At 42.0% G+C, this 23,387-nt stretch overlaps 1 protein-coding gene across 2 annotated transcripts in view; it reads left to right on the forward strand.

Moving 5' to 3' along the window:
- ST6GALNAC3 (ST6 N-acetylgalactosaminide alpha-2,6-sialyltransferase 3) overlaps nucleotides 1-23,387 on the forward strand; it is a 161,087-nt gene that overhangs the window by 67,048 nt on the left and 70,652 nt on the right. For both annotated transcript variants that reach the window (XM_075287806.1, XM_075287807.1), the window contains one exon: nucleotides 22,325-22,734. In XM_075287806.1, the coding sequence (XP_075143907.1) occupies nucleotides 22,325-22,734 (410 nt within the window). The remainder of the gene's footprint in view (nucleotides 1-22,324; nucleotides 22,735-23,387) is intronic.

A 23,387-nucleotide genomic window follows, 5' to 3' on the forward strand; every position in this document is an offset into this window, starting at 1 on the left:
CAGAATTTTACCCCCTATACAGAGGTGTTCCAGATTCCCTGTATACTTGAAGCCTCCTCTAGGGGGAGCTCCCTACAAACAGATTTGTCATACGACAACCTGTCTTCAGAGAGCTCCCCCTAGTGGTGGCTGCAAGTAACCAGTTGGTTTTACTCTGATTTTATGCAGAGGATTTGGAGCACTGTATCAGACCATAGACCTGTTTGCTATAGAATTTCCACATGCTGACTTCTATTGTCTCGGCTGCTAAACCTGCGGCCCCCGTTGATGAATTTCCTTCATATCGCCGGGCGCCGCCGCCGTCCTCTCTGCCTTATGTAGATACAAGCGAATGATAATTATAATTCTGATAGGTTGATAAATGGATCCAATACTCCGCCTCGAAGAAATCTCAATTTCCACCCCAGCAGTAACCCATACATTTGCCTATCCTAAAGCCGAGAGGCAGGTTCCCGTTGCTGGGTTTCTCCACGCGGTCTCTGGCGCCGATTCCTGCACCGTCACTTCTGTACTTTTCCTATAAGATTGATGACAATAATCTGGTAGAGTGCGAGGTGCGCAGCGAACAGGTCGCTCATGGAGATCCTACAGATTAGACGCCGCACGATGTGCGCAGGCCGGGCCAGGACGCATCGCTCACACTAATATACTGAGATATCGACTGAGGCCACATTAGTCAGAATAGTAAATGTGCAGCGCTGGGAAGACGGCAAGGGGGCGCCACTGACAATACAGATAGCTCCAATTATCTGCACACAGAGGCAGACGCTTCTCACCGAGGGGGTGCTGGACGGTGGCATTGCGCAGGGAGACTATTGTGGTGTATTCGGCTATGAGATCAGAAGGGGGCGCTCTGATAGAGTCGTCTATGGTTAATATTAGTCAGTAGTACTACAGATAGTAAAAGTATAGATGAGGCCTGATCGCCTGTTATTAGCGGGGGCGCTGCAGGTCACACTGCGTTACATCGCTTTTTAATGGAAAAAAGAAGACAACATCTATCTATCTATCTATCTATCTATCTATCTCCTATCTATCTATCTATCTATCTCCTATCTATCTATCTATCTATCTATCTATCTCCTATCTATCTATCTATCTATCTATCTCCTATCTATCTATCTATCTATCTATCTATCTATCTCCTATCTATCTATCTATCTCCTATCTATCTATCTATCTATCTATCTATCTCCTATCTATCTATCTATCTATCTATCTATCTATCTATCTCCTATCTATCTATCTATCTATCTATCTATCTATCTATCATCTATCTATCTATCTATCTATCTATCTATCTATCTCCTATCTATCTATCTATCTATCTATCTATCTATCTATCTATCTATCTCCTATCTATCTATCTATCTATCTATCTATCTCCTATCTATCTATCTATCTATCTATCTATCTATCTATCTCCTATCTATCTATCTATCTATCTATCTATCTCCTATCTCTCTCTCTCTCGCTATCTCCTATCTATCTATCTATCTATCTATCTATCTATCTATCTCCTATCTATCTATCTATCTATCTATCTATCTCCTATCTATCTATCTATCTATCTATCTATCTATCTCCTATCTATCTATCTATCTATCTATCTATCTATCTATCTCCTATCTATCTATCTATCTATCTATCTATCTATCTCTTATCTATCTATCTATCTATCTATCTATCTATCTATCTCCTATCTATCTATCTATCTATCTATCTATCTATCTCCTATCTATCTATCTATCTATCTATCTTCTATCTATCTATCTATCTATCTATCTATCTCCTATCTATCTATCTATCTATCTATCTATCTATCTATCTATATATCTTCTATCTATCTATCTATCTATCTATCTATCTATCTCCTATCTATCTATCTATCTATCTATCTATCTATCTATCTATCTCCTATCTCTCTCTCTCTCGCTATCTCCTATCTATCTATCTATCTATCTATCTCCTATCTATCTATCTATCTATCTATCTATCTCCTATCTATCTATCTATCTATCTCCTATCTATCTATCTATCTATCTATCTATCTATCTATCTCCTATCTATCTATCTATCTATCTATCTATCTATCTATCTCCTATCTATCTATCTATCTATCTATCTATCTATCTATCTCCTATCTCTCTCTCTCTCGCTATCTCCTATCTATCTATCTATCTATCTATCTATCTATCTATCTATCTATCTATCTATCTCCTATCTATCTATCTATCTATCTATCTATCTATCTATCTCCTATCTATCTATCTATCTATCTATCTATCTATCTCCTATCTATCTATCTATCTATCTATCTCCTATCTATCTATCTATCTATCTATCTATCTATCTCCTATCTATCTATCTATCTATCTATCTCCTATCTATCTATCTATCTATCTATCTATCTATCTATCTATCTCCTATCTATCTATCTATCTATCTATCTCCTATCTATCTATCTATCTATCTCCTATCTATCTATCTATCTATCTATCTATCTATCTATCTATCTATTATATATCTATCTATCTATCTATCTATCTCCTATCTATCTATCTATCTATCTCCTATCTATCTATCTATCTATCTATCTATCTATCTCCTATCTATCTATCTATCTATCTATCTATCTCCTATCTATCTATCTATCTATCTATCTATCTCCTATCTATCTATCTATCTATCTATCTATCTATCTATCTCCTATCTATCTATCTATCTATCTATCTATCTATCTCCTATCTATCTCCTATCTATCTATCTATCTATCTATCTATCTATCTATCTCCTATCTATCTATCTCCTATCTATCTATCTATCTATCTATCTATCTATCTATCTATCTCCTATCTATCTATCTCCTATCTATCTATCTCCTATCTATCTATCTATCTATCTATCTATCTATCTATCTATCTATCTCCTATCTATCTATCTATCTCCTATCTATCTATCTATCTATCTATCTATCTCCTATCTATCTATCTCCTATCTATCTATCTATCTATCTATCTATCTCCTATCTATCTATCTATCTCCTATCTATCTATCTATCTATCTATCTATCTATCTATCTATCTATTATATATCTATCTATCTATCTATCTCCTATCTATCTATCTATCTATCTATCTATCTCCTATCTATCTATCTATCTATCTCCTATCTATCTATCTATCTATCTATCTATCTATCTATCTATCTCCTATCTATCTATCTATCTATCTATCTATCTCCTATCTATCTATCTATCTATCTATCTATCTCCTATCTATCTATCTATCTATCTATCTATCTATCTCCTATCTATCTATCTATCTATCTATCTATCTATCTATCTCCTATCTATCTATCTATCTATCTATCTATCTATCTATCTCCTATCTATCTATCTATCTCCTATCTATCTATCTATCTATCTATCTATCTCCTATCTATCTATCTCCTATCTATCTATCTCCTATCTATCTATCTATCTATCTATCTATCTCCTATCTATCTATCTATCTCCTATCTATCTATCTATCTATCTATCTATCTATCTATCTCCTATCTATCTATCTCCTATCTATCTATCTATCTATCTATCTATCTATCTCCTATCTAACTATCTATCTATCTATCTCCTATCTATCTATCTCCTATCTATCTATCTATCTATCTATCTATCTATCTATCTATCTATCTCCTATCTATCTATCTATCTATCTCCTATCTATCTATCTATCTATCTATCTATCTATCTATCTCCTATCTATCTATCTCCTATCTATCTATCTATCTATCTATCTATCTATCTCCTATCTAACTATCTATCTATCTATCTATCTATCTATCTATCTATCTCCTATCTATCTATCTCCTATCTATCTATCTATCTATCTATCTCCTATCTATCTATCTATCTATCTATCTATCTATCTATCTATCTATCTCCTATCTATCTATCTATCTATCTATCTCCTATCTATCTATCTATCTATCTATCTATCTCCTATCTAACTATCTATCTATCTATCTCCTATCTATCTATCTCCTATCTATCTATCTATCTATCTATCTATCTATCTATCTATCTCCTATCTATCTATCTATCTATCTATCTCCTATCTATCTATCTATCTATCTATCTATCTATCTATCTCCTATCTATCTATCTATCTATCTATCTATCTATCTATCTATCTATCTATCTCTTTTTCAGGACTTTTGTAGGACTTGTGTTTTTTTCAGTCTTATCGTCTCACAGCTCCTATGCCGATCTATAAATTTCTATGACAACAGACTACAAACAAACTCCATGTAGTCTGACCCTCCGGTCACATTCTTACTTCTTGTTATATGCCCTGATATCTTAGTAAGATTTATGGAACAGATGTAACAATGTCATTACAGAGTCAGGTTTGTTTTTAGTCTGTTACCATGGACGGTCTTCATAAGAGCTGTAGACACAAAACGAGAACATTTTTTTTACAAATTTACATAAAAAGTTGTTTTAATTAAATTTTGTATCCATTCAAATGATATCTGTAGAATGGGTCGCGAGAATGGACCTTCCCTTTAAGAAGATAATGTGTAGTTAACTTCTTAGAGCGCTGTAATTTAATGTCGGTCGTCTCCATCTGGCGCTCGTCGATAGCAGAAGTGACCCCGCACATTCATTACCCGGGTATGAGGCCGAGGACCAGATAATACTCCATTACCCTCCCGCATGCTGCCGGGATAATTATACCTCCCGGTGAATCTTCAGATTGGAATCGATGGCGGCTTATTTCATTGTTATGTGCCTACAATCACTGAAAGCATTATTGACCGCCCGCGCCTTCATATTTGACAAAGTATCGATTAACCATCAATTTCAGAAGCTATTAAATGTCTCAAATGATAAAATAAATGTTAGAAAACAGCTGAGAAGTTGCAGCGCCGCCGCTTTATTGCTCCTCCGGTGGATTATGCAAAGCGAGGTCAACAGCGAACTCTCCCCAGATTAAGATGAATGATTGGTTTGGACAAACAGATTAAGATGAATGACGGCTTCATGGAGAAGATACGGAGAGCGCTACCCGGGTTTGACGGCGTCCTTCTTCAGGACTGACTGGTGTTCTTGTGTCCACGACGTCGTATCGATGAGGGATTGAAGTTGGACACAATGCAGATGATTCGGCAAGACTTGGGACATCCATTGGTTAAAGGTCTATAGTCAAGAACCTTCTAGATCAGACCTGGGCAATGTCACATCCGGCCCTCTGACTGCTTCTGTCCCACCCGCATAGCTAGTGGAAGTTTTTTCAAGGACCTGTGATGATGTCATCACAGCCTATCACAGGATAGGCTATGACTTGTTAGTGGGCGGAGCCACATGGGACTGTGTGCTTCCTGCAAGCTGCTGGCAATGGAGACTGCTGGATGATAAAGAGAGAAGAGACCGCATGTGTGAGCAAGAGGGGGGAACTAGGGGCAGATGTAGGGGGACAGTTAAACTAAATGCACATGGAGAGGGACATTAAACTAGTGGGAAGATGGAGGGTGACATTAAACTGGGGCAGCTGGACGAGAATATTAAACCATGATGGGTAGCTGGAGGGGGACATGTCTGCCTCTAGTTGGCCCCAGTTTAATGTCCCCCTCCAGCTGCCCCAGTCTAACGTCCCCTCTATTTTCTGCTAGTTTATACTGGGGCACCAGGAAAGGGACTTAATACTGTGGGGCATTTGGAGGGAAACATTATAATGTGGGGGGTTATAATGTTAGGGTGACTGTAGGAGGATTTTAATTTGTGGGGCACATGGAAAAATGATTGAGAATGGGCGGAGTCATCAGAGAAGTGGGTGGAGCTAAATTTGCCACGGCACGCATGGCCCTCTAGAACCGTTACAATTTCTCATTTGGCCCCATGGGAAAATTAATTGCCCACCCCTGTTCTAGATATTGGAGACATCGTCTTTCTAACATCCGTAACTCCACATCGGTTGACCAGGGTGGACTTCAATTTGGTGTCATGTTTGGTTATTGGTTCTTATGGAGATCCAGATGATTTAGAGAGTCTTCTAGGCAGTGTTCTTTGGGGAAAATATACGGATTAGCTCTCCTCAAGAAGAAAGGTGGCGCTGGTTGGTGGTCCTTGGCCAACCCCTGCCAGACATCTATCTATAGACACAGAGTTTTTGCTCCTCATCACTATAGAATAGGATTCTAGGTGGCCATTCTAGGGCTACTAGAAAGGCTTCAGAACCCTACTCTGCATGTTAATATTATGTTGACACTGTTCCCTGACATATTCTGAGATGAGTCCTGACCGATGACCTTCTTTGAAAAAAATAATAGAATTTTTGATACTCTGTCAGGAGTTGTTAACGCTTTCCATGTCTATATACCACCTAGTGGTTGTGATGTGGACTGCAGCTTGTCAAGGGTTTTGCTTTTATGTTGCAATAATGATAACAGTAATAGACAATAATGTGCAAAACTTTTAAGCAGGTGTGAAACATAGGCAGCAAAGTAAGAATATTTTCATAAATAGAAGGATTCAGGATTAACAAAATTAAAAGTGAATGAAGAAAAGAGAAATGTAAATTTCATCAATATTTGGTGTGACCTTTGCCCTTCGGAGGAGGAGTCTTGGAAGTGATGATTCAGTCCCCACAGATAGAGCCCTGATCTCATCATTCTCCAGTCTGTCAGGGATGACATGAGGAGACAGACGGATTGGAGCAAGCCTAGATCTACAGAAGATCTGTACTTAGTTCTCCAAGATGGCAGCGGGAACAACCTCCCTGCCAAGGTCTGCCAAATACTGTCTGCAAGTACCGAGAGGAACCGATGGAGGGCAAAGGGCAAATATTGATGGGATTTGCCCAAGTATTGATGGGATTTACCCAAATATTAACGGTATTTACCCAAATATTGATGTGATTTGCCCAAGTTTTAATGGGATTTGCCCAATTATTGATGGGATTTACCCAAATATTGACAGGATTTTCCCAAATATTGATGGGACTTATGCTAGGTTCACATTAGTTCACATTGTATGGGCCAATCAAGTGTCTATCTATTTTTTAACTGAAACCTGTGTAGGAAAAATTCCTCCATGCAGAACTTTTCCTTTGCCGATTTTCTGTGGACTCTGCATCTAAGGCTGGGATTTTTGGACCGGATTTTGACACGGAGGCCTCCTCAGAATCCGGTCCAAAAAACTGCTAGCTGCTACGCGCCATTCCGCTCTGGATTAGGCCCAAGTGAATGTGCCTCGTTGGGAGGGGAGTGTCGCACCGTGGCGGATTCAGCCGAAGAATCCCTGGCAAGAATGGTCATGTCGCTTCTTCTTTTCTTACTAGGTAGTGGAAAAAGAAGCAAGCGGTTCCCATTGAAGTTAATGGGAGCCAATTTTGGCAGCGGATTTTGAGGCACCTCCAAAAAACTCCTTGTGACCTTAACCTCAGTGTCCAACTGAGACTCCAATGCAGATGTGAACACAGCCTTAACTGGGCAGCATGTTTTCCACACCTGCCTAAAATTTTTGCAAAGTACTCTCTATCACTGTTACATAGTGTGGACATATTTATGGGCAATATATGGTATTTGATCACCCCACTATATGTCACTGATGATAATAATGTGTTTCTGTGTACGATATAGAATGGGGTGTCTTTCAAGGCCCCATCCAACATCCAACCCTTTCTAGATCCACCATCTGGACACCTCCTACAGTCTAGGACAGAGGAAAGCCACCTTTAAATTTTGGCAACTTGGCTGATGATATAGATTTTTGCTCACATAGTTTGTCGAGATTTTCCACAAAGGGAAACAAAACGTTCTTGTGATGTCTTCAAAGGAGAGCTCTGGTGTTGCCGGCTCCTTGAAGGAAGACAACTATCACGGCGCGCCCACGTCTTTTTGTGCTGTGCATCTGTTGCTTGTCGTCTGAGTTCCTCGGCTTATAAATCTGCTTCAGAGAATATTTTTTAGCCTTCTGCAGAGTTTACCGTTCTCTTATTCTCCTAACTGCTCCCCGATGACTCTTTTAAAGTCGGCCATATTTCTTTGAAATTCCATCCCACATCCCTCGACACGGAGTGGGATGAATAAAAAGCTTTGCTATCATGGAGTAATTTAAGCTCCAGTTAAATCTCTTTCCCTCTAATAGACATTCATCGCCACCGTCCCCTCATTATCGTAAAATTTCCTTTTGTCATCAACGCGGATACGTACAGAAAATAGCCCCAGATCAGACGGAATGACTTCATTTTTTGGACGCGCTCTTCGGAATATTCTTCGTGTTCTTAAATCAATATTAACTACTGGAAAGGCAGACGGAGCTCCCGGAAGGTTGTCTCCAAACACAATGGACGGCTGAACGTGGCGATTTCATCTGCTTTCCGTGTGCGGTACAATTCCTTTGCGCCTCTTGCTTGAGAGGCCGGGCTCGTCTTGAGTCTTATAAGTCACTCCGGATATGAATGTCACTCTGCCTCATCTTACGGTTTGTACAGCGAGGCAATCTATGGCTGAAATTACAGAATTACACAAGCATATCTCATTTCATTTTACATTAAGGTAGTTAACTAAATTGCATTGAGTAGATTATAATTATCCTTTGCCTCGGAACGGATCATGTATTGTTTCAAAATTACGCTCACATTTTTTTTTTTATTCGAGACATTCTGTGAATTCGAAATGGGAAAATTGAAGTTTCAATCGGTTCAGTTGTTGAGTTATGAAGTCGTCGTGATTATACCTCAGCTCCATTTCCAGTCTCTATTATGAGATTGTGTTTGTATAAGGAGCTTGGAGATATATTGGCCTCTCCACTCCGTGATGTCACGAGTCTTGTTCGGCCCGACAGCTGTTCTTCCCGAGCTCTTGGGAGGAGTCAGTCGGGAGATGGGAATAAAAGATTGCCAGACTCCTCTCCCAGAGAACAAAGGATTGGATAGGTTTAAAGGCAACGTACCCAATCCAACTTTTCCCATCATCTGCCAATGGGGCGAGAGTTGGGAATCCGAGCTATAAAGGTTAGATGGTTGGCAGGTTCGGTCAACCACTTGAACTTGAAGCTTCTGGGCCACAATGCAAACATTTAACAGGATCCCACTCACCATGTGCTATGGACCGCCTCTGCCCAATTGCTACCTCTGTACCCCCTGTTCACATCTGTATTGGGTGTCCATCCGGTGCAGATATTTCAGTAATGCCAACCAAAAAATTCCTGCAATCCCAGTAGCAGACACCCAACAGCCCCATGGGGTCCCTCGGGATCCATTTGTGTCCACCATTAGATGGACTGGGTTTTTTTTTTCCGTTCTTCTGGTCCTTCTACAGACTTGGATGGGTGACTTGGTTGGGTTTCTTATCAGTGGTGATAACGGAAGGTAAAGAACTTTAAAGGGGTTGTCCAGTTTAGAAAACTTTGTATACCCTATAGAGGAGTGGTTCTCAGTTCCTCATCTGATGGACAGGATGAAGAGACATTATAAAGAGTGTTACACCAAAGGATCTGTTCAGTTGTGAATGATTCAGTCAACCCATTGTGAAGTGGACACTGTGTAATGCTTCATTTCACCTGTGGTGGCGCTGTAGGGAAAGTGAACACTTATTGCCCGATTACAGTTGATGGCTGGAGTTCCCAGCAGGGGGACAGTTTTGTTTTAATTCATTAAAAAGGGACAATTCTAACAACAACCACTTTAGAGGGAACTTGTGAGGTCGATCTGGGACACTAAACCAAACACAGGCCCTTAAGGACCTTTGGTATAGAATCCCAAATAGTTGCAACACAGTCCATGCCCACATTTAAAAAAACTCTTTATACTTACCCAGCGTCTCCCGACTCCCGTGCAGTTCTTCACGCTTTGGGCGCATGTACGGTGACTCCGATGTACATGTCTCCGACCTCATTGAGAAACTGCGTAAGCACCAGGGTTTAATCCGATGAGTTATCTGTGGTGGAACTGAAGTGCAAGTGTTCAATGTCCACAGGGGAAATTGGGTATTACATGGTATCTATTTCAAACCCTGGGCTATCTTTGGAATGTATGGACGTGCCGGATACTCCAGAGGGAGGGATTGTACACTTTGTAGCCTCTTTTTGCTGTCACCTATTGGAGATCCCAAATGGGGGACCCTTTCTAACACAGACAACCTTTTTTTTTTAGCATATTTTATAACATTTTTCACTTTAAAATTATTTTTATTATTCTGTTTATTTTACTTGAAATGTTGAATTTTTTAAAAAGGATTCTACCATTAAAATCAATTTTTTTTTGTCCTTGACACATAGGAATAGCCGTGAGAAAGGCTATTCTCCTCCTACCTTTAGAGGACTTCTCCGCGCCGCCGTTCGGTATAAATCCCGGTTTTCGTCGGTATGCAATTGCGTTCTCTTGCAGCACTGGGGGCGGGCCCCAGCGCTCAAACAGCACTGGGGGCGTCCCCAATGCTGTGACAGAACTCTCCAGCACCGCCTCCATCTTTTTCAGGAACAGCCTCCTCACGCGTCTTCTTCCCGTGCTGGCAGTCAAACTATGCATGCCCGTGGTCACAAGAAAAATGGCTGCTTACACAGTAAGTAAGCGGCCATTTTCTTGTGGCATGTGGGCATGCGCAGTTAGCTCTTCCCGAGGCCTAGAAGTTTGACCCCCACCGCCGGAAGAAGACGCGTGAAGAGGCCGTTCCTGAAGAATATGGAGGCGGCGCTGGAGAGTTCTCTCGCAGCATTGGGGACGCTCTCAGTGCTGTTTGAGCGCTGTGGCCCGCCCCCAGTGCTGCGAGAGAACTCCTTTGCATACCGACGAAAACCGAGATTTATAATGAACGGCGGCATGGAGAAGACACCTAAAGGTAGGAGAAGAATAGCCTTTCTTAAGGCTATTCCAACATGTCAATGACAAAAAAATAATAATTTTAATGGTAGAATCCCTTTAAGTAAATTGAATTTCTGAAATGTAAAAATATCTTTTTCTTTAAAACGTTGGACTCTAATCCATTCACCTGAACCGAGGGCAGAGATCACTATGACCTGGAGGTAACGTCAGACGGTAGAGAATATTCATCTGCTTACCAAGGCGGCCTACAGAAATGGGGCGCCACAAAATCTCTAAAATTATTCTCATCGGTGACATACCACAGCCGGAGCTTCTCCTGACCTTTTCCATCCCCAATCATTCTATCTTCTAATGGATTGACCTTTGAGTTTGGTGGAAACACTTTAGTGATAAATGTACAGATTTAATAACTGGAACTCCCTGACAAGCGACCTTTCTTCAGAAATCTTTTCCGTCTTTGGCCCGGAAACAAGAATTTTTTTTTTTCTTTCAAGTTTTAATTTGCAAATTTTAATTATAGATTCTATTTTCTGCTGAAAGGTCAAGAACTTTGACGCCCGGGTTGATTAAAACCGATCTCCTTTAACCCAAATGTATCACTCAAAAATATTGAATTCATCGGAGGAACTGGAGAAGATAGAACAGCAGCGAACTATAAATTTTTTTATTTTTTGCGTAGAACCCAACGCTCCGAACTCCGGCCAAGAGGCTTGTGTCTAAATGAAGTGTGGACAAGCAGTGAAGGAATTTGTTAGTTATGTCTGGAGAGCTTGATTGGAGAGGATATGAATGGATCTTACGAGACTCGGAGACTCATCTGCTGATAGCATTCTGTTATGCTTATAGATTTTCTTGGCCCATCCATTTATCAGCTGTGTGAGTTCTATAGCAAACTGTCTGGTAATGGAAAAGTTGCTCAGTCTTCGAGGCGTTTCCTGGGATCCTCTTCATTACCGAGCGCCAAGCAGCTGTGTATGGCAGAACGCGTTAGTAATTCCTGCCATCCCTTCTGAGTGCTCATTAATGGACACATCATCAAATGTTGCAACCGTTGCTGCCCTCTGCTCGGGAAGTGCCAACGTACTCAGCTGCGACATACAATGAGGTAGAACAAAAAAATCGTCCTTGTCATTGAAATCGTCGAGAATAAAATGATAACGAGAAATTCTATTGTTAAAAATGACGACCAGTTAATAGATCGAGGGGCTTAAACGAATATATCAGCAGAAAATTACTCATTGATTAAATCGAAGGTTTTTCATCTATTTTTTTTTTTTTTGCTGTTTTTCCTTTTTTTTTGGTTAGTATCCACTCATAGGGAAGAGGTCACCGTGAAATGACCTGTTATTTAAAGGGATCCGATCATTAGAATCCCTTTTTTTTATAACTAACACGCAGGAATAGCCTTAAGAAAGGCTATTCCTCTCCTACCTTTAGATGTCTTCTCCGCCCCGCCGTTCGATAGATATTCCGTTTTCCATCTTTATGCAAATGAGTTCTCTCGTAGCACTTGGGGCAGGCCCCAGCGAACAAACAGCACTGGGGGTGTCCCTAATGCTGCAAGAGAACTCTCCAGCACCACCGCCATCTTGTTCAGCAAACGGCCTCTACACGTCGTCTTCTGGCCTGGCTTTCAATCTTTTACGCATGCACAATCGGCTCTGCCAGCGGGCAGAGGCGACTACACCTGTGCACGGCCATTTTTTTTGACCGCTTACTACAAGAGCTACAAAAAAAATTGCCGCGCACAGGTGCGTCGTATTTCGGCCTGGCTTTCAATCTTCTACGCATGCGCAATCGGCTCTGTCAGCGGGCAGAGCCGACTGCACCTGTGCGCGTGCAGATGCAGTCGGCTCTGCCCACTGGCAGAGCTGATTGCGCATGCATAGAAGATTGAAAGCCAGGCCGAAAGACGACGCGTAGAGGCCGGTTCCTGAAGAAGATGGAGGCGGCGCTGGAGAGATCTCTCCCCGTGCTGTTTGAGCACTGAGGCCCGCCCCAAGTGCTGCGAGAGAACTCATTTGCATAAAGACGGAAAACGGAATATCTACCGAACGGCGGCGAAGAGAAAACATCTAAAGATAGGAGAATAGGCATTCTTAAGGTTATTACTACGTGTTAGTTACAAAAAAAGGGATTTTAATGATCCCTTTAAATCACATTTTTTTAGTAAGCAGGTTTTTAAGGAATTTTTGGTAATGTTGTTTTTAATTTTCCATATTATTAGCTATATGTTAGAAAATCCTAAAAGTCTTGCCATTCTTACTCTTGCCACTAAGCCTAAAACATGTCTCATGGAGTTGGATGAGACCCCAAGGTCTATTATACCCCAAACCAAATCCATTCACTCTATGCCTGCCAACCCCCCCTCCCCACTCTCCTTGCTTTGGCAATGCCAAATACCTATTCGGACGTGCCAATAAAGCTTCTTTGTATTGTATTAGTAGCCCATGGTCCATGAACTCGACACCCGCCCGGTAGACAGCAATCGCCTGGCGAGACGAGACCTTATGATGAGGCGTTTCCTCCAGGGATTATCAAGACTGGCGTCCTCCATTCCATTAATGGTAAATTGATAAATGTTTATGACCATATTAATACCACCGAGGCCCGTCGTTGCGCCCCCTACCTGTCCACCTCCTATAATGGCTTCTCTGGAGAGGTGCAATAATCTGACAGCTCTCAGATCACATGTCAAGCTCGGCTTTTCTCAAAGCGTCTTGAAGGACACGTAACATTCTGCGCCGTTATTGGGCTGTGAAGACGTTGCGAAGCGATCGATAACAGAAATATAGAAGGCGGCGATGACCAGGGCTCGAATCCATGGCAGACAGAAGATGGGCCGCGCTGCAGATCTCTACACCTAAACAGTGTAAAGTTAGTTAAGCTGCCGCTGCGGCGGATCCGGTCACGGCGTCTTATTGTTCTTATCGTATTCTCGCCATTTGTCGGAGAAATCCAGGCTCGCTTTTAATCAGTAAAGCATTTCCGGCTTTCGTCTCGTCCCGGGAGTTGCCAGGCAACAGCAGAAATCCTGCAAAGGACGTTAAACGCGACACAATAAGTAAAAAAAAAAAATGAAGAAGAAGAGTTACTGGAGGCTGAAAGTCAGCGAAGACGTGATGAATGATGGCGAGGATAGTAATCGCGGCCAACGTTACCAACTGGGGCTTAACCGGAAGGTTTTGCCAATTTTTTTTTAAATTTATTTATTAAAATCTATCACTTGTTTCTTCTGTTTTTATTTTCAGGCGGTAGATTTTTTTTTTTGTTCTATACGGCGGCCATCTTGCCTTCACCTCTCCTCTGTTCTGTTAATAGCATTTTGGGTTATGCTTTACAGCAGGAGTCCCAAACTGGGCTGAGTAAATAGAAAAAACTTGATGGGCTCCATATTGTAAAATGGCCCCCACCAGCTTTCCCCCATACAGTGCCGTCATACAGAAGTGACGATTAGTACGGTACTTATCTCATTGCTTCCTGGCCGCACTTCTGGGCGCAAAGAGTAAGAGGGACTATGGTGCGTAATACTTCATTCACTTTGGCCTACAAGTTCTGCAAATCTGGTTGTTAAAAATTCAGCTGGGTCAGGGAATCGGAGAGAATCGGCTGCATCCCACACCTGGCCATGGGCCGCAGATGACAGCCTAATGGGCCACATGCAGTCCGTGGCCTGCGTGTTTGAGACCCCTACTCATGGCCATATTCTGGAGCCCACTCACTTTCTAGACATGCTCTGTTCAGGACGGGGAGTAGATAAGCTGTGGCATCATCTAATGTCAGTTCTGGATGTAATGATGTTTCAGTGGTGTTATCTATAGAGGTGTTATCTTATATTGTAATCCTGTCTGTGATGTAAATGAAGGACTGTGCCTATATCATTTACAGGGAGGCAGTACTATCTGTACCTACATCATTTACAGGGAGGGAGTTCTATCTGTACCTACTTCATTTACAGGGAGACAGTACTATCTGTGCCTATATCATTTATAGGGAGGCAGTACTATCTGTACCTACATCATTTACAGGGAGGTAGTACTATCTGTGCCTATATCATTTACAGGGAGACAGTACTATCTGTGCCTATATCATTTACAGGGAGACAGTACTATCTGTGCCTATATCATTTACAGGGAGACAGTACTATCTGTGGCTATATCATTTACAGGGAGACAGTACTATCTGTGGCTATATCATTTACAGGGAGACAGTCCTATCTGTACTTACATCATTTACAGGGAGACAGTCCTATCTGTACTTACATCATTTACAGGGAGACAGTACTATATGTACTTATATAATTTACAGGGAGACAGAACTATCTGTACCTACATCATTTACAGGGAGACAGTACTATCTGTGCCTATATCATTTACAGGGAGACAGTCCTATCTGTACTTACATCATTTACAGGGAGGCAGTACTATCTGTGCCTATATCATTTACAGGGAGACAGTACTATCTGTGGCTATATCATTTACAGGGAGACAGTCCTATCTGTACTTACATCATTTACAGGGAGACAGTACTATCTGTACCTACATCATTTCCAGGGAGACAGTACTATCTGTGCCTACATCATTTACAGGGAGGGAGTTCTATCTGTACCTACTTCATTTACAGGGAGGCAGTACTATCTGTACCTATATCATTTACAGGGAGACAGTACTATCTGTACCTACATCATTTACAGGGAGGTAGTACTATCTGTGCCTACATCATTTACAGGGAGACAGTACTATCTGTACCATCATCATTTACAGGGAGACAGTACTATCTGTGCCTATATCATTTATAGGGAGGCAGTACTATCTGTACCTACATCATTTACAGGGAGGTAGTACTATCTGTGCCTACATCATTTACAGGGTGGCAGTACTATCTGTACCATCATCATTTACAGGGAGACAGTACTATCTGTGCCTATATCATTTAAAGTGAGGCAGTACTATCTGTACCTACATTATTTATAGGGAGGCAGTACTATCTGTACTTAGATCACTTACAGAGAGGCAGTAATATCTGTGCCTATATCATTTACAGGAACGCAGTACTATCTGTGCCTACATCATTTACAGGGTGGCAGTACTATCTGTACCATCATCATTTACAGGGAGACAGTACTATCTGTGCCTATATCATTTAAAGTGAGGCAGTACTATCTGTACCTACATTATTTATAGGGAGGCAGTACTATCTGTACTTAGATCACTTACAGAGAGGCAGTAATATCTGTGCCTATATCATTTACAGGAACGCAGTACTATCTGTGCCTACATCATTTACAGGGTGGCAGTACTATCTGTACCATCATCATTTACAGGGAGACAGTACTATCTGTGCCTATATCATTTAAAGTGAGGCAGTACTACGGGGGGTTGTACAATTTGTATTGTCTTCTGTAAAGGTAACACTGTCCTGGTACATATAGAACAAGAGAAAATGTAAATTTGTGTAAAAAATCCCCAAACATTCTTTACTATCGTCCCGTCTCTTCCGTCAGTTTCATCTTTTTAGCTCAGTGTCACTCTCTTTTTCACAAGATGCCTATAGCACTGTTCATCCTGATCTTCCTGGTCCATGAAAACAATTCCGCACTTACAAGAAAGATACTGACACAAGCAGAGCGGGATTTGTGAGCGGTGCGGTTTTTATTTTCTTGGTAGAGTTTGAGGATTTTGTAGAGTTCTGTAAGTTTACATCAGATGTCTGCGGCAGTGAACCTGGCGCTGTGCGCTATTGTTACATCCGAAATGACCTCGCATCCAGAATAACAAACACACCACGCACAAATCATTACAGCGGAAAGGATCCAGGCGAATATTCTCTTCTCGCCGCACAGAATTCTTTTCTCAGGATTACACTTAATTTATTTCTTCTCATTTTGCATCCAGCAATGAAATGACCTGGTAGCGTCGGCAGCTGCGGCTTACGTGTTTGTTTCGCTTCCTGTCTTAGTGAATATTTGTCAACAGTAACAGCTAAAACTTGGGTATAAAGTGAAAAAAAAAACGTAAGCGGCTGCCGGAGCTGAAATCCTTGAATATGCAACAACTGGATCTACATAAGAACTGCTATAACAAAGACTGGCCCTGCTGTACCTGTATACTACACAGGACCGCTATATCCCACTGACCGTGATTCCTCTGCATCACGTATCTGTAAGACTGGTTCATAAGCCGCCATTTACAAAAATAAAAGATTATTGGGAATGAGTTGGATTTAGTGCTGGGAGAGATGAAGAGAGAGCTGCTTGAAACACAGACTGGACACAGAGCAGATGAAACCAAGATCTCAGTAGGAAACACTGGTGAAATATTAACAGCTGGTTCCATTCTAAGAGGGGGCAAAAACAAAATATGTGCCACACATTGGAACCACCTGTTAATATTGAGATCTTGGTATGATCTGCTCTGTGTCCAGTCTGTGTTTCAAGCAGCTCTCTCTCCATCTCTCCCAGCTGAACCATATCCAAGTCACGTTTGTTTCTACGTTTGGTGTTTCTTTAAGAAATACGGAATGATTCAGAAATATTATTTCTATTCACTTACCACCAAGATGTATTAAAAAAAAAGAAAAAAGGCGCAGCGAATGTCCCGGGCTTTGTACCATTAATGTTGCTACAAGACCATGGCCTTATAGGTCAGGCTGCATGCAGCAGATGCCTCCCGGGTGACAGTGATAGATGGGCAAGAAGAAGACTGATGAGGAAGAAATCATTATACCGCCGAAATCCTAACAGTATATGAAGGAGACAAGACGCCTGTCAGAAGGAATGTGTGAGGAACGTAGAACTAGATCAGAGCTGGGACATACTAATGTAGCAGTGTTATGTATGTCACTAGGCCAGACAGGAGAGCTGACAGGTCCTCTATATACTACACCACATAGGACAGGTCCTCTATATACTACACCACACAGGACAGGTCCTCTATATACTACACCACACAGGACAGGTCCTCTATATACTACACCACACAGGACAGGTCCTCTATATACTACACCACACAGGACAGGTCCTCTATATACTACACCACACAGGACAGGTCCTCTATATACTACACCACACAGGACAGGTCCTCTATATACTACACCACACAGGACAGGTCCTCTATATACTACACCACACAGGACAGATCCTCTATATACTACACCACACAGGACAGGTCCTCTATATACTACACCACACAGGACAGGTCCTCTATATACTACACCACACAGGACAGGTCCTCTATATACTACACCACACAGGACAGGTCCTCTATATACTACACCACACAGGACAGATCCTCTATATCCTACACCACACAGGACAGGTCCTCTATATACTACACCACACAGGACAGATCCTCTATATACTACACCACACAGGACAGATCCTCTATATACTACACCACACAGGACAGATCCTCTATATACTACACCACACAGGACAGGTCCTCTATATACTACACCACACAGGAGAGGTCCTCTATATACTACACCACACAGGAGAGATCCTCTATATACTACACCACACAGGACAGATCCTCTATATACTACACCACACAGGAGAGATCCTCTATATACTACACCACACAGGACAGATCCTCTATATACTACACCACACAGGACAGGTCCTCTATATACTACACCACACAGGACAGATCCTCTATATACTACACCACACAGGAGAGATCCTCTATATACTACACCACACAGGACAGATCCTCTATATACTACACCACACAGGAGAGATCCTCTATATACTACACCACACAGGACAGATCCTCTATATACTACACCACACAGGAGAGGTCCTCTATATACTACACCACACAGGACAGGTCCTCTATATACTACACCACACAGGACAGCTCCTCTATATACTACACCACACAGGACAGGTCCTCTATATACTACACCACACAGGACAGGTCCTCTATATACTACACCACACAGGAGAGATCCTCTATATACTACACCACACAGGACAGATCCTCTATATACTACACCACACAGGACAGATCCTCTATATACTACACCACACAGGACAGGTCCTCTATATACTACACCACACAGGACAGATCCTCTATATACTACACCACACAGGACAGATCCTCTATATACTACACCACACAGGACAGGTCCTCTATATACTACACCACACAGCACAGATCCTCTATATACTACACCACACAGGACAGGTCCTCTATATACTACACAGGATAGGTCCTCTATATACTACACCGCACAGGACAGGTCCTCTATATACTACACCACATAGGACAGGTCCTCTATATACTACACCACACAGGACAGATCCTCTATATACTACACCACACAGGACAGGTCCTCTATATACTACACAGGACAGGTCCTCTATATACTACACCGCACAGGACAGGTCCTCTATATACTACACCGCACAGGACAGGTCCTCTATATACTACACCGCACAGGAGAGAGGACAGATCTTTTTCCAGCCCACAGTGATAAGTCTCTTAGACACAGCTATTGCCGGCCTGATGACACATATTTCGGACATTGAGCCTCCAGTATAGACAAAGAATATTTGTGGTTACACTAATAGTGGAATACATTGAGACTCAGATTTGCTGTAAAGTAAGTTAAATAAGTGGCTCTTTAGCCTTTGTATAATGGTCGGGCTGTCTGGGGTTTGAGAGCCCAAATCCTTAACTGAAGCCATTAGCGTGGGCTTTTATGGCTGGTGGGAGGTGAAAATAGTTTCTAGAACAAAAACATCACATTTCTGAAGTGACTCTCATCCCTGTTAGTCTTATAGCAAAGTTTATGGCTCTGGTAATCTGAATAATTCACTATTACACTGATTCAATATGGACTAATCCGACTGAGACGTCACCAAATGTGATCGCCAGTAACACCACACCCAGAAATGGGAACATGAAACACTACAGACGCTGGGGTACCAAAAATTGTATATTTTGCCTTTGGACCCAATGAGAAATCTTTAAAAGGCTCCCTACTGTCTACTGGTAAAAACTGGGGTGTGTCAGGTGTATTACTGGAGTCAGACTTAAAGTGGACCGGTCACCAAGTCTGAAAAGCCCTATGACATCACCATCTGATCGGCCCTGTTACCCTGAGCATTTTGGTGTCTTATTTATCCAAATCTGTTCAGCCGTTCCAAAGATATAAGCCTTTGTAGTGCTGAAATCATGGCATGTTAGTCAAGTAGGCGGTAACATTGTGATTTGTTTGGGGGCGTGCTCTCTGTGCTGCCCGCCCACTTGACTAATAAACCCTAATCTGCATGACCACTAGAAGGGCTTATATCTTTGGAATGGCTGAACGGATTTAGATAAACAAGGCACCAATTTGCTCGTCTCGCCCCTTGGATGGTTTGTCTCTCGATGACTATGGACACCGAAGCCGGGAGATAAAGCAAACTGTGCCTCAATATGGATGCCCCCTTTAAGTCTCACATCTCCCTGCTCCTGAGAGATATGGTTCCAGGATTCAGATGTTTTCTCATGCGTGTAGTCAGCATCTGTATCTGGAAATCTCTCTTCTTTACACGCGAAGCCATATGTTTATCTTAAGGCGTCGTCTTTCGCGTCTTCGGAAACGGCTTCTTTTCTGTGGGTAACCAAATGCAATTAAAACAATAGCGGCTTTATTACCGCGACTTCTCCTTTACATATTTAATTGTATTGCTCATTACGGTAAAGAAAAAGGCCTCGTCTCAATGCCGAAATATGCATATTTTTTATTTCTCACCATCAAAATGACATTTATTATCCGTATAAAATCCAAGTGTTTTACAGAAATCCAAGAGCGATAAGAGCGGCGCAGCGCGGATTCTGGAGGAGCGGCACAGATTACAGCTGACATGCTTTGTTAGGAGACAATTCATATAACTAACCGTAATCTTTCCCAGCAAAGCAGACTGCAATTTATACGTATAAATAAAATATGCAATATGCCGCTCGCTTTTATATTGCTTCTCTGTTTTATGCCCGGATTATCCATAAATCTATTCAATAAAATTGAAGCAATATTAATGGCTCTCACTTTCTTGTTTTCTATCTATGGCTTTTTTGATTGAAAAAGAAAATATCCAGCGCGGGAAGCGAATCCTTATTCCGCATCTGTCTGTTTTTAGGATGATAATAACGGAGGAGGGTGGATGGCAAGGGAAGAAAAGCCGGCGATATCTTATGTGTATATGTAATATAACTTCTACATATATAATGTATAACTGGGTAACACTATACACACAGATATTATACTATATGTAGGAGTTACACATTTTATGGCACATAGATAGTTTGTAACCTAGATGAACACATAGGCTACTTTTTATCCTGGTAAATGACATGGCGTCACGACTGTTATGAATTTATGTTCATATACTATATTACACTGCTCTTGCTGCCAGGACTATCAGTTAATTTGAGTTTGCTGATAAAGCCAGGTCTGTAATCTCTCTATGTAGACACACAGATAACACTGAGTCCATGGTGTACAAGCATCTGCATATTATCTGATCTTCTCCAGTGCTGAGACACTGACATGGGAAAACCCCTTTAATCTAAATTGGTAGTTTTCCAATTTTAAACATCTAATTTGTGGCAAAATTATCAAAAAACGAGAGCTATGAAGGAAGCCAGAAGTCACAGACCTCTCCTCAAGTGGAGCTGAGGCGGATTGAGCAAGCTAGGTGTCAAGCGGCTCTTAGAGCAGCCAAAACGCCGGAGCAGGCATGATCATTGACGCCAACAACACACTCATTATATGGTGTCCCAGCGAGCTGCTAAGATGCCAGAACAATCACAGGCATGGCGTGAGGAACATGTTCAGCAACAGGCCAGCTGGAAAGCTGCCGAAACGCCGGAGTAGGCAGATCATCGACACCAACAACGCGCACATTATATGCCGTCCCAGCGAGCTCCTGAGATGCCGGAACAATCACAGGCACGGCGTGAGGAACAAGTTCAGCAGCAGGACAGCTTGAGAGCTGCCAAAATGCCGGAGCAGGCAAACCACCGACGGCAGCAATTTGCTGAATATAGGCGGATCATCAACGCCAGCAACACGCAGACAAAGTCGTGGGCAGAGGCTAGTAATCTATATATCTATCTCATATTTATCCAACTCTGTTCCATTGAAATAAAAGGGGCTGAGCTGCAATACCACCCACAATCTTTGGACACGTGTGGCACTATTGTTTTTCGGATCCTGCATAGCATTATACAAACATGGACTTAAGAGGTTGTGAAGGAGCTGAGGATTAGAGCTTAGATGTGAGCTCAGAAGATTCTTTTCTAGGCCAGAATCAGTAAGAGATACATAAAGCCGTGTATTTATGTAGTTGTTAGATATTACAGGTAGCTCTGAACTTCCTACGGTCAACTTTTTCAATTTTCGGACTCTTCTTTTAAGACAATTGACACTCGGCTACTGTCTCCTTATTGTAATCTTTTCCTTCCATGTCTTACTTCTGAAACCGATAACATTTTTGTTTTCTTCTGCAGCCTCTCCAACTTGACTGCAGCCATTGCGCGATCGTCTCCAATTCTGGGCAGATGACGGGTCAGAGGGCAGGACATGAGATCGATCAGTCTTCTTGCATATGGAGAATGAACAATGCTCCAACCAAAGGCTATACAGAAGACGTTGGCAAAAGGACCACCATCCGGGTGGTGTCCCACACAAGCGTACCTCTGCTGCTCAAGGACCCCGATTACTTCTTCAAGGAAAGCAATGATACAGTCTATGTCATCTGGGGGCCGTTCAGGAACATGCGACAAGATGGGAAGGGGATCGTGTACAACATGTTACGTCGAACAGTGGAAAATTACAATAATGCTAAGGTTTACATAACCACGGAGTCGCGCATGAACTACTGCGACACCGTCTTCAAGAAAGAGACCGGTAGAGATCGGTGAGATGCATGCTTTACTATGGGCTAACTACGGAATATCATCCTACACACTGTGTCATGTGATAGCACAAATTTGTATATATGACGGGGTCGTGGTGTTATCCCCTACTAGTGGTATAAGCCTTCTAGTCATGGGGACGGTACTATCAGTGACTGACAGCCTTTCATATATGACTCGGCATACACAGATAGCTGACCATCACTGATAGGACCGCCCCCATGACTATTAGGCTTAGGCCACACATTGCAGAAAAGTTGGGTTTTTATTGCGGTTTTTTTGAGCCATGGTGTGGAGTACTGTGAAGAAGAACAAGTTTCTTATATTGTATTATGTGAATCGGCACCATTTGGCTGAGGACCCACCATTTGGCTGAGGACCCACCATTTGGCTGAGGACCCACCATTTGGCACAGCCCTCGACTAGTGGAGTTGAGGGAGATACGTCCATTATTTTCCGGTTAGGCTGACAACCTGTTCGGGTAGTCAGGTCCTCATGCAATTCTGCAGTCATGAGATGGGCCGTACCCCTGTTCATATTTATGGACTTTGTTTGTGCAACAATATCTGTGAGGGTAATTTTGGATGGACCTCATAGCTACGATTCAACTTATCAGCCACTGGCCAAGTTGGACAATCTTGATGACCTACCACCC

This window comes from Leptodactylus fuscus, chromosome 9 (genome assembly GCF_031893055.1).
Source record: "Leptodactylus fuscus isolate aLepFus1 chromosome 9, aLepFus1.hap2, whole genome shotgun sequence".
NCBI lineage: Eukaryota > Metazoa > Chordata > Amphibia > Anura > Leptodactylidae > Leptodactylus > Leptodactylus fuscus.